This window comes from Pinus tabuliformis, chromosome 8 (assembly GCF_031772625.1).
Source record: "Pinus tabuliformis cultivar Carrire ecotype Pingquan chromosome 8, CPIR1, whole genome shotgun sequence".
In the NCBI taxonomy this organism is placed as follows: Eukaryota; Viridiplantae; Streptophyta; class Pinopsida; order Pinales; family Pinaceae; genus Pinus; species Pinus tabuliformis.
This window is the reverse complement of record NC_142294.1, coordinates 110,042,611-110,055,672: the sequence shown is the minus strand read 5'-3', so window position 1 is coordinate 110,055,672 and position 13,062 is coordinate 110,042,611. Positions and strand designations below refer to the sequence as shown.

At 39.5% G+C, this 13,062-nt stretch overlaps 1 protein-coding gene across 1 annotated transcript; it reads right to left on the bottom strand.

Annotated features, from left to right (window-relative positions):
* Positions 1-9,136: 9,136 nt before the first annotated feature.
* LOC149234372 (uncharacterized) lies at positions 9,137-10,108 on the bottom strand. The gene has a single exon (XM_089368253.1). The coding sequence runs from the start codon at positions 10,106-10,108 to the stop codon at positions 9,137-9,139; it is 972 nt and encodes a 323-aa protein (XP_089224379.1).
* Positions 10,109-13,062: the final 2,954 nt, after the last annotated feature.

Below are 13,062 nucleotides of genomic sequence, written 5' to 3'. Positions count from 1 at the left end.
AAGATGTAGCAAGCAAAGGCACTAAAGGAACAGGTGGATGTAACACAGTGCAAGGAGATAGTATTGGAGGCTAGATTAGGGCCCTGGCTATATGAAGCCTATGTGCTCACGGCCACCACTGAAGGAAAACTAGCTAGTCTGTAGGAAACACAACTGAAAATATAGGCAAATAGCGTAGGACCAGCGATGGAGCAGCTAGTAGAGCAAGTGAAGTAGGTGGCAAAACAATCTACCACCGAGGTTGTAGTAGTACAAGTGGAGCTGGGAGGTCTTCGTGATAAGATCTCTGCATCAGCAGAGTGACTCGGGGTGAGTCACCATATTTTTGTTGGGGGCCTACTAGGAATGGGTCCCCTGGAGTCAATTTTAAGGTTAAAAGCCCAAGTTTTGGGGTTAAAGGCCCAAGTTTTGTATAAAGAATGTAAAGTCTCTGCATTTTGTGGTCGCGGAGCATGAAGATGTAAAGAGTCATAAAGGGTTTCTGCCCTTCGTTTAATGTAAGTCATGTCAGCTTTAGGAGACCTACCCATGGTCCATAAACCATGGGATTGTATAAAAAGGAAGTCTCAGAAGAGTCTTTAGTAGTTCAGTTCATATATATTTTGAAGAGTCATTAATGTAATGGGTTTGTGAGAGCTAAGAGCGAAGAGTCTTAGCATAGGAAAGAGGCTTTGCAGCTGAGTGCGCAGACCCCTACAGCTGTGTGCACAGGGTAATTAGAGTTTGTAAAGAGGATCTGAAGCATCAATAAAGACAATTATCCTGAAATCATCTATGTATGAGCTATTTTAGTTCTATTATGAATGCATGCAATTATGTTATGTTGAATACTGGGTTTATGATTTAATGTTGTATTGATGCATGAATCTATGTGTTTTTCTATGCTATATGAATGCAAGTAAGAATATTTGTCTACATGAAGATAATCATAATGCATGTTTAAGTTATCCAATACTTAAGCTAATTTGGGTAAATACAATAGTAAGAGTAATTACAGAGGTGCGTAAGTGTCTAAATTGCCTATTTAGGGCATGCGAAAGACAGTCGTATACCTTCACGGAGGTCTAGAGGATGACTAAGGGAAGTATATTGATAAGCCCTAAAAGGATTATCGATCTGTGTGAAGGAAGGGTTAGGGTATAAACTGACATCACTGCCATATTAGGGTGCGGAAACTTAGTTCTTGCATCCCCCCATACTGCTTCGAGTGAGACTTCAGTCCGTGCTCTACGGATTGATACCGAAAGGGCCAGTAGTGTAGGGATTTGCTTGGCTAATTAACATTGAACCTGGATCAAGGCCCATCAGGCCAACACAAGGCTCATCACTTTTTGGCATCGTTTCTGGGGAGGTGTCAAAGTATGCATTGTTTGCTTCCATAGTTGATTCATTTCTTTTTACTTTTTGGAAAAACAAAAAAATATTTGCATTAGGCATATTTAATTTCAAAAGTAGAAAATTGCATTGCATTATAGTTTTCATTCAATCATAAAAACAAAAACAAAAAAAATTTCCAACACCAACCCACCCCCCCCCCCCCCCAATTTGATCACGTGGTACAGCAAGAGCCACATCACCGTTCACTTTTGTAGGTAGAAGAAGAAGATGGCAAAGAATGTAGAAGAAATGGATGGAGATGATGATAATGAGGAAGATCCTCTCAGATTTCCCATTCAAGATACTGATGGTAGTGTGCACATGAAGAACATCCCTCCATCTTTTCTTCCAAAATTTCATGGTCTAAGGTCAGAGGATCTGGAAACCTTTCTCTTTGAATTTGAAATTGTTTGTAGATCTTATGGTTACTTATTAAACACTCAAAAATTGAGATTGTTTCCGACAACATTGAAGGATAGAGCTCTTAAATGGTTCATGAGTTTAGGGACTAATTCAATAAGATCATGGAATGATATGAAAAAGATATTTCTAGAAAAATATAAAGATCATGATCTTAAAGAAGAAATCTTTAGAATGAATCAAAGATAAGATGAGAGTCTAGAGGATCTAATAGATAGGTTCATGTATAATGTTAAGAGGGAAAAACTACATCATTTAGGATCCGACACACTAAAAACTCTCTTACTTAGAACAATTAGGGATGAGTGGATTGATCTCCTTGATCTCATGAGTAGAGGTGATGTATACCAACTATCATTTGAAGAAATTTGTGAAACATGCAAACACATATCAAGAGGAAGGGCAAGAGTAAGTCAATCAGCATCAAGATCTGTAAGTCAAGCTAAACTTGGAAATTTGTTTGATAACTTTAAAACATAAATTCTTAGCAATATAAGTGAACAAGTAGAAATGTTAAGAATACAAAATGAGAAAAAAGAAGATGTTGATACTCGTGTTGTCCATGCAGAATCACATGATGGTAAATGTTTATCCTCATTACCAAGGTTGAAGGAAGTTCACCAAGAGGACAATGGAGCAAGTTAATTTCCAATGTAGCTATGTTATGTACCTCCAAGAGGACCATGTCATCCTAGCCAACCTAGTATGATGAAAGAGCCTAATTCACAATTTCAAGGTTATGCATATCCACCTCAAAGTAATTGGAACACACCCTTTCCTTGGCAACATTGGCCATCTCAACCCCAAAAACAATCTCAGCAGCAAGGTTGGCAAGGAACTTATGGGAGCCATCCACAATATCCTCAATATTTTCTTCAATATCCTCCATACCCAACTCCATGTAATCCCTACCATCCACCTCCACCATAACCACAACCCCAAACACATCCATCTCAACTATCCACTCCCACTCAACTACCTGTACCACCATTTCCAAACCCACACATTGAAGTAGCTCAACTCAATTACAATGATGAGGTACAACACTTCCAAACATCTCCTCTTGCGATCAATGGTATTCACCATAGCTCAGGAAGAGTATTGAAAAAAAGAGATTATATTGATATCATTGAAGGACCACATCCAAAAGAAGAAGATTCAAATGAGAAGACCACAGAACCATGGGCTACAATTTCAAAATTAGAGATTAAGAAATCTCCCTGATGGTTACCATCAAATCCTCCATGTATTCAAGAGAAAAATCAGCAAAAAGAGGAATAATTGAAGGTCATGGTAGAAGAAGACATGAAGAATGATCCAGATCAGAAAAAGGACCAGGGACATCACAACTATATTAAAATATGGTTCCAGACAGTTGCTAAGTTGCAACAATACTCTGTTCTTCAATTGTGTTTGTATTAATCAAAGTCAAAGCATTTGCTCACTCAAATTCAAGTACATGTCAAAACATACATTTCAAGCCTGCACATTAGTTTTTCTATCATCTTGATGTGCTCATGGATCCATTGTAATTATTCTTATACTTGAAAGTGATTTTTATTTTTTAAGTAGAGTAGGGTAGAAAAAAAATGAAAAATAAGAGAAAAAAAAGTAAAATCTCATGTGAAAACCTCCTTTGAGGTGCCTGAGATTGGCTCATTGATTGAAAACCTCCATGAGGTGGTCAATGGGTTGGGAAAAAAGAAAAAAGATAAAAAAAGAAAAGATCCTAGGTGAAAACCTCATTTGAGGTGCCTAGGTAGACCTACTAGTTGAAAACCTCATTGAGGCGGCTAGTAGGCCTAGAAGAAAAAAAGAAAAAATCCTTGCTCCATGTATCTCTTTGATGAATGTAGGTCCTCTCCAACATCTACAAGGAACAAAAGCAAGTTGGCACCAAAGAAAATAAAAAATAGGTCAAACCTAGTCAAAAGAAGTCAAATTTTAACTTTCTCCTCCTTTTCTCAAATGCTCCAATAGGACCAAGGCCATGCCAATCCATCACCCTCATTTATTTCCACCACCTACTCATCATTCCCAAGCTTCTACCACTCATTTTCCTGCTATCCTAAAAAAACTATAGGAACACTCTGTTTTACTACAGGAAACAAAAATACATAGAGCCGAAATTTGTTTTTGCCATAACTTGAAAACCATTCATTCATTTGCCAATTTGTTTCAGGGGGCAATGCATATGGATGCTGGTAACATGCTCAAGAAATTTCCACAAATTCCAGTGCATAGTTTTCAAGAAATCAGCCTCCATCACCTACAACCATTTTTGCATTTTATCGATATCCATGCATCCATTTTAAAAGGTGTTTCATGGGGAGATGCATATCGATGATGGTAACATGCCCAAGAAATTTCAGCAAGTTCCCATGCATGGTTTCCAAGCAATTGGCCTCCATCACCTTCATCCATTTTTAGTTTTTCTCAAGATTTGTGCATCCATTGGCTAAATTGTTTTTATGGGGAGGTGATAATGATGATGGAAACATGCTTAGAAATTTTCAATTCAATCCATTCTACCATTTGGGAGATATGGACAAAACAACTATGTTACAAGAGGTTGTCCTAAATTACTACAGGAGTTTCCTGTAGTACTACACGAAGTTCTAAAAATCTACAGGAAAGGTATTCCGATGGAAAAATTATGATGCATGCTTGTTTCGGGATAAGAAAAAAAGGACATTGACTTCACTACATCTCAGCCAACACCCATCATGACCATGTCACTCTATGGCCATACCTTCCACTCATTCCAATACCTATTTACCCTCCAACAGAGAAAGGACACAAACATTAAAGCAAAAAGGGCAGCTACAGTAGCTTATTTGGAAGTAACAACAGGCTCTAGGCCTAACCTTCAGCACCATGATTGAAAGAGGAGAAGCATAACTACAATCGCAATGAAACTCCTCCAGAGCTCAGCAACAATATAGAAAGTCATCACCTGCACATCAACAAGAAGACAACCCATCAGCAAAATAAGATCAACAACAAAAAAAGTAAAATGTAGTCAAGAAGATGTACTTGAGTCATGAGAAGTACAACAAGATCAACTTAGCAGCAACATGCATGTCTCTCCAACAACCATCAGGTAGGTACAAGTATGTAATATTCTTGACCTCTTCTCTTGAGCATATTATAGTTAGAAATTTGTTGTCAGTGCATGAGAGATGAGGTTTTATAAGCTAAGGATGGGTTAGCAGTCTCAACCACCTTCAACTAGTTAATTACAACTCACTCCTTCACTCATGCAATGTTGAAAAGTCAAATTATGAAGGGTGATGATTTCAAGGAATGAGGACAGTAGTTAAAACAAGAAATTTTTGCAAAGGCCAAGTCACCATAGACCTCCAAGCCCTCCATCCATTTCATATTCACTATCTATCCATCATTCATCCATCCCATTTCATAATTTCAAGAACAAACCCTATCTCACCCTGAAAATTTCTTGAAAAAACAAACAGAGCATCCTCTCCATTTTCACAAACCTACATCATTTCTCATCACTCCATACAGTTAGAAGACTCTGAAGGAAGAAGGAATGACTACTACAGGAAGGCAAAATGCTGCTACAAGAAGGAAGAAAGAAAAAATTGTGTTAAAACCAAAATGATAGTGTCTAAGAGAGACCTAATCAAAATAGAGAACTCCAAAGCCATTAGGCAACCATCTAGCCATAAGAGAGAAGAAGGAAACAAAAGGAAATGAAGCATCCACCATCAAAACAAAACTCAAACTGCAGTGATGAAAAGAGACTTTCCAAGAGGTCTCTAATCTCTTTCTAGCTTTTGTCCAATGCCTAAGAGATGTTATAGAAATGAGAGAATGGCATGGGAGTCAAGTTGATGACCTGTCCTAGGCTGATACTATCATTTATGCTCAAAAAGGGTTTTATGTAGTTTTAACAGGGTTTCCTGTAAGTTTCCTATAGTTTTGACAGGAATTACTACATGATGTCCTAGTTCTCATCTAAAGGCAATTTGAAGGTTTTAAAGGTGTCCAAATGGTGGAACAATGTAGCAGCAAGTTTATAAGGATGTGGAAGACCTTTCTAAAGTAAAAAAATATTCAAGAAACCATCTTGAATAAGGGGAAGAAGGAAAGCTAATGGTCTCAAGAAAAAATGACTTTTCTTTACACAAAATTTTTTTTGGGCTTGTCCTTGCAGAATTTACAGCCAATATTCTTAATGCACAAGAGAGAGGCCACCAAGGCCATGAATGAGGCACAATGAGGTCACTAAGTTTCTCAGAGGATGATCAACACTTTCAGCAGGGGGGTATGATGGGCCTCTAAATTAGACATAAATTAAGACCCATGCCTCTAATTTAAACATAAATTAAGGCCTATGACTATCCTTCAGCACATTAAACCTCTCTTTTTGCATTAGATAATGTATTTTTAACTTTAATTTATTCATTATGAAGGTTTATGAATAACTGAATATTTGTGCCTAATATTATTTATTTTTGTGGAATATTATGAGAATATTGGGTAGATTATGAAGATTTGGAGGAGGAGATAATTTAGGGACTTTCTCCCTACTACATGAGGATCAATATTAAATAATAAATCAACAAGATATTATGGAATTATGGCACAGATTGTAGAACTCCAATGATTGAGAAAATTTAGGAATGTGTTCCCTGCCATTTAATGCAGATTCCTAGTATTGGGAACCAGATCCACTAATCAAGGGATTTTGGTATGGAAAGCTTCCTCCATTCATGGGGAATGATTCCTAATAATTTTGTATAAGTACCAAGTCTAATTTTCCTCTGGGGATAGATTTTCATTAGTGTTCTTATGGAGAGAACTCGTATTTCTGCAGCTCCATTGTATTTTCTTGCAGGGATACAATTGTATTGATGGAAATTATGAAGATTGGTGTCATGTTTAGATTTTAAATATTGTTCTCCTCTATAGGACTCTGCGTTTCCTTGGGCTTGGCCATCCTAGGAGCCTCAGAGCCCTTTTGTATCATTTTCTTTCCTTCTTTTCACTTCTTATTAACATGCATCTCTTGTTTTTATTTCTTTCTACTTATGCATTTAGTAGTAATAATTTCTTGTTGTAGGATTGGGTTAAATGGTTAATGTAAGTTCTTTTATAGGATCACAAGCATAATTTCATCCTTGGAAAAGATTTGGAAGGTCATATTAATCATTGAGCTACTTGGATTAGTTTTCTTATCCCCAAATCTAGATTTATGGAACTCCTTTGTGGCAAAGAACAATAAATTTCTGCTATTTTTTAGAGCATGCTAAGGAGCTTCAATCGAGTTGGTTCCAATTAAATTAGATCACAAAAGCATTCTAGTTCATAACAAAAATTACCTCATTTCATTTGCACTTGATTAGATTAGGCATTTTATAGATTTTTTTTTTTTTGTATGCTTAGGTAGATCCTTTTCTATTTATAATAAACAAGTTGAATACAATTACTGTCCATAGGTGACCTCAGCTTGTCCAGTGGGAAACCAAGATTTTTGGCCACCTATACATAACATATGCCATCCAAAATTGATAGGTTTGAAGTCTTTCTAACCATGCTATGTAAACAGAATTATTGAAAATACAGTTTTTATCTATTGTTCCCATAAACATGCAAATATATAAAGAAACCTGCCACTAAAAAAACAAAAATGTCCTGAGAACATAAGCTCAGTCTACTCGTCCAGTTCATATTGATCTGGTTCGACCACTGCTAGGTCTGCTGCTGAGCTGCCATGCACTGGTGTCCTATCCACTATACTGGGGATGTGTCCCTCTATGCGTTCCAGTCATATATCTTGTTTGCAGAGTTGAAATTGAATAGTCTACAAGTCCCGTTTGTAATCAGGCATGTCCCTGATTATTAAAGCCATACCCATTGAGACTTGCTCCACTGCCTTACACATCAACTGCTTCATTAGCCAATATAAATGCAGCGTCTGCTTGTACTGAGACATCCTACCTCTCGTGTTGCCAGGGTTTGATACAAGATCCCGCCACTCTTCCATCTTCTCCTCAGAATCTTCTTCCTTCGCACTATCTTCCATCTCATCAATTATTTTCTTAATGCCTTCATCTGTGTCCCTCATGTATGCTCTGGCCACTTCATGAACTGTCTCGTCCATTGGACGATGACCCCTTCTTTTGTCAGGGGTGTTACTAACCTGGGGCCTTAGACTATCGTTTGTCTTTCCTCTATGACCCTGACCATGACAGCGGGCTGAAATTGCCATATCTCTACTCCCCTCTATCTATTCACAGGATGAATAGTAATGGGTCAGGATGAAATCATCTTCCATCCAAACACCCATAAACTCAGGAGTTTTCTAATTATGTCTGCACTTCCCTATTCCCAAGTCTCCCGGGGGGTTATTCCCTCCCCTCTCCCTATTCCCCCTTTCCTTCTTCTTGCTCAGTTTTTTGATACCAGGCTCTCCTTCACTTTCACGGTCCCCCACTATAGTTCTAATTTTCCCTGCTCGAGAGTTCCTCGGCATGGTAAATCCATGAGTCAGAATCTCATAATTATCTCCCCTCCTCCCATGCAATCTGGCTTCTCTCTCTTTCCCGTCCATGATCTCCTCTTGGGATATCTTTGGTAACTTTCTAGGGTTCTCATTTGATCCACCCTCCCAACCCTACTCTCTTCCTCGACCCGAGTTTCCCTCCCCTACTTGGCCTCCCTGCTTGGATAATATTTCCAGACTCACCACCCTCACATCCTCCTTGTCCCTCTCGCTGGCTCCCTTTATTTCCATGGCTTTGGACTCATCCTTTCTCTTCTTGTCATTAAATATGCCCTTACCCTTCTCCTGCCTCAGAGCCAAACTCCTAGGCTCATCCTTCCCTAAGGACTCATATTGGGTACATAACTGAATTCCTGTAACAAGACCTTCCTTTGGCCCCATACCCCTGGTTCTAACCCCCCCCATCACTCTACAGTTGGAAAATCGAATTACGGAGAGTCAGCAATATACATAACCGATGATTTGCTTCCTTAACACTGGTTGAATGCTTGGCTCCCTCGTCCCGCTCCTTCTTCCTCTCCCTCTCCTTCTATCCTTCCTATCTACCTTACTCCCCCTTTCATACTACTTGCCACCACCCTGCTGTCCCATCCTGCCTTCATCACCGTCCTTCCCACCTCTCTTCATCCCGACATTCCATATGCCACTTCTCCTAACCAATCACAGTACCTCTCCATGTTCATTCTTGCCCTCATGCAAACTACTATGGGCAGTCCTCACTCCGTCCTTCTTCTAACATTGCCATTATGGCACTTTACATCCTTTGTCACCCCGATCGGGGACCTATTGTACTCCTGGTGGTTTCTATTATGCCATTTCTTCATCTTTGGTTAATATTTCATTTAACGGGTCCATTCTTATATCACTTGGATGTATAGGCCAGGTTCGTTCCATATGTCCCGATTTCGGGTCACTTCCCCAATTGGCAAGGAAATCAGCTGCTTTGTTTCCTTCCCTTTTAACATGTTTGATTATGATGTAATCAAATATTTTCATGATTTCACCCAACTCCTGTATGAGACTTGTTGTTCTCCAGTTGTGGCAAATCTTGTCCCAATTCGTTCCATTATATAATTTCCTCATCATGTTGATTACCATTAATGAATCCCCTTCCACCTCTAATTGTTTGTATCCAAGCCTGACCACTATTCTCATCCCTTGTCTAGCTGCCATTAGCTCTGCTTCGTTGTTGCTCATCATACCTCCATAAGCTGCGTACAACAGACGAGTCCTGCCCTGGCTGTCTCTAAAGATACCGCCCATCCCTGCATTGCCTGGATTACCTTTGGATGCTCCATCAAAGTTTAATTTGATGAAGCCTTCTGCTGGTCTACTATACTTCTGGGACTGTACCCCCTTTGTGCTCGTTTTTTTCCATACATTCTCTCCCACCATCTCCTTTGTTAAATTAAGCTTTCTTAGGATGTTAGTTTCTTGCGGCAAGATGTCCCAGTCTTCTTGCTTCCATTCTTCTGCTAGTATGGTTTCTCTTATATGTTCAATTATCCCTCCCCATACCTTCTCCGGTGTAAGTGTTTCATTCTTGAATATCCTTCTATTCCTTTCCTTCCATATCATCCATAGAGTGAAACCTACAGCTAGCCCCCAAGCTCTATTTAGGACCAGACTGACAAAGTGGCCACGTCCCCATTGTTGTACCGTCTCTTTTATGCTCTGAGGGTTCCTATCCGTCCTTCTGAAGGCTTCATAAATAGCGTTCCACTGTCTTCGTGCAAACTGACATGAATTCAGTAGGTGTTCTATATTTTCATTTTCCATCTTACACAATTCACAACGGGCTGGTCCTTGCATCCCTCTTCTTTGTATTTGATCCCATGTCAAAATTATACCCTTGCATGTTAACCACAGAAAGTGTGCCACTTTTGGCCACCATTTGCTCTTCCAAATTTGTTTCCATAGGTGTTGGTTTCCTTCCTATTCCTTTTCGGCCTTTAGATCATATGCCTCCTTTACCGTGAAATTACCTTTCATTGTGTAACCCCATCTCAGGATGTCTGGTCCCTCCCTGATTGGAATCTTCCACGTTTCCATTTCCTTCATATAGTGATGTCTCTGTTCTTCTTCAATAGTTTGTCCCCACTCTTCTGGGCTTTTCCAAACTCTCCAGTTCTCCTCATTGTTGTCATTATTCCAGTAATCCTTCACGCTATTTAATCTTGCTTCTTTTGAATACTATAGAATAGTTCTGAGGTCTTGTTTTTCATTTAATTTGTCCCGTTGTTGCCATGCTTCATCCCAAAATTTTGCAGCTTTGCCATCTCTTATTTCCCAGAAGGCATGCTTTGTGATGAGATCCCTGTTCTCACTGGCCAAGTTCCAGATGTTGGATCCTCTCTGTTTCTCTGTGTTTCTCAAGATCTCCTCTGTTCTTCCTAGCATGTTGTACTTCTTGGTCCATATCCATTTCCAGAGGTCCCCTCCTCCAGTCATCCACCTCCACCATAATTTGGCTCCCATGATTTGGTTAATGAGGTAAGGGTCCTTCAATCCTAGGCCTCCTTCCTCCTTCTTTCTAGTCATCCCTTGCCATGACATTAGCGCCCATTTTTTCTGCTGTTGTGAACCTCCCCAGATAAATTTCTTCACTATTTCTACCATTTTGGAGCAAGCTCCTTTCGGTGCTGCCATCCCCGATAGTTGGTATATTGGTATGGATTGCAAGATAACTTTAACTAAGACTATTCTCCCTGCCAAGTTTAGAGATCTGAATGCCCAGTTGTTTATCCTGCCTTGCAGCTTCTATATAGTGTGCTACCAATTTACCAATTTTAAGGAATTGGTTGTCAAAGGTATGCCTAGATATTTAGTTGGAAGCTCCTCTACCCTAAAGCCCATCATTCTTGATAGATAAGATTTGACATTTACAGTTGTGTTAAAGAAGTAAGCACAAGATTTCTCATTGTTAATTTGAGTGCCCGAGGCTTCCATAAACAGATCCAGAATGTTCTTCATCCTTTTGACTTCCCTAAGCGACACATTGCAAAATAGCATAATGTCGTCCACGAACTGCTGATGGGTGATCGGGATCTCATTTCCCCATGCCCTAATCCCTTTGATTTTGTTCTCCTGCACCTCTTTTTTGATGTAACGTCCTAGACCTTCAGCTGCTATAATAAATAAGAAGGGTGATAAAGGGTCTCCCTGTCTTAACCCTCTTGAGGCATTGAAGGTGGATGTCGGGGTTCCATTTAGGAGTATTGAAAAGACTGGGGTAGATATCATTGCTGAAATCCAATCTACCCATCTTCTACAGAACCCAAATGCTTCCATTACTTTCCTTAGGTAATCCCAATTAAGTCTATCATATGCTTTGGATAGGTCCAATTTAAACATCACCCCTGCCAGCTTTTTGGATTTTAACGAATGTACCACTTCCTGGGATACAATCAGTCCATCTAGAATCTGTCTGCCCTCTACAAAGCCTGTTTGCTCAGGTGATATAATACTAGAAAGAATCGGTTTCAGTCTCTTAGCAATTATTGTAGAGATAATTTTGTAAATAACATTACACAGAGCAATCGGTCTAAAACCCTACGGTTCATCAGACTTAGAGGATTTAGGTATGAGGGAAAGAAGGGTAGCATTTAGACCTGGACATACCTTTTGGTTCCTTCTGGATTCTTCCACCATGGCTACAACGTCATTTCCTATAAATTTCCAGGCTGCTTGGTAGAATTCTACCGTAAATCCATCTAGGCCGGGGCCTTATTTTTCTTTAGTCCTTTCACCACTTCCTCAACTTCCTCTATCGTGACTGCTCTCATTATCGCAAGGTTTTTCTCTCTAGTTATTATCTTGGGGATCTCATTGCATATTCTGCTCACTGCCACCTGTCTATCCTCTTGAGGTTCCATTAGGAGGTCTTTAAAATACCTCACCAGGGTTTCCTCCATTTCCTCATGTTGGGTTTGTCTTTCCCCAACTTCATTTTTCAAAGAGAAGATTTTGTTACTCTGCCTATGTTGTATCATTGCTTTGTGGAAAAATCTAGTGTTCCTTTCTCCCTCTCGCAACCAGTTCACTCTTGACTTCTGTCGCCATAATATCTCTTCCTGTTTCCTTCGTTCCTCTATTTGGCTGACCAATCTGCCTTCTTCAGCTTCTAAGTCAGGGCTTCTCCCTTCTCTTATAATTTCTTGTTGGATTTCTTCCATCTTCTGAGTTAGCTATTGTTGGTCCTTCAGTATGTTTCCAAATTCCTGTTGGTTCCATCTCTTGATGTTTTGCTTAATTTCCTTTAGTTTGCATTGGAACATTTGCATTCTGTTTCTGCCCCTTTGTTCGCTCTGTGTCCACCATTCCTCCACCTTGCTTATGAATTTAGGGTCCCTAAGCCAAAACGCTTCAAATCTGAAGGGTCTCTTTTTGGGGCTGGCTTTGAGTTCAATCTCCAATCTCACCGGCCAATGATCTGATCCCATCCCAGGTAGTATCATTGCCTCCATGAAAATGTCTCTGCTTACTATCTCCTCTGATATTAAAAATCTATCTAGTCTTGATGCAATTTGATGTCTGCCTCCTCTTCTATTATTCCATGTATGAATTCCATTAGTGGTTGGGAGATCCACTAATCTCTGATCATTTATGGTATCCCCAAACATCTCCATGTCTGCATCCATCCTGCGTATTCCACCTCTTTTCTCATTTAGGGATTTGATCATATTAAAATCCCCTCCTATTATCCATGGAATATTATGATACAATCCTCTCAC

Bases quoted from the DNA above. Each gene is read 5' to 3' on its own strand.
- LOC149234372 (XM_089368253.1), bottom strand. From the start codon at position 10,108: ATGGAAAATGAAAATATAGAACACCTACTGAATTCATGTCAGTTTGCA.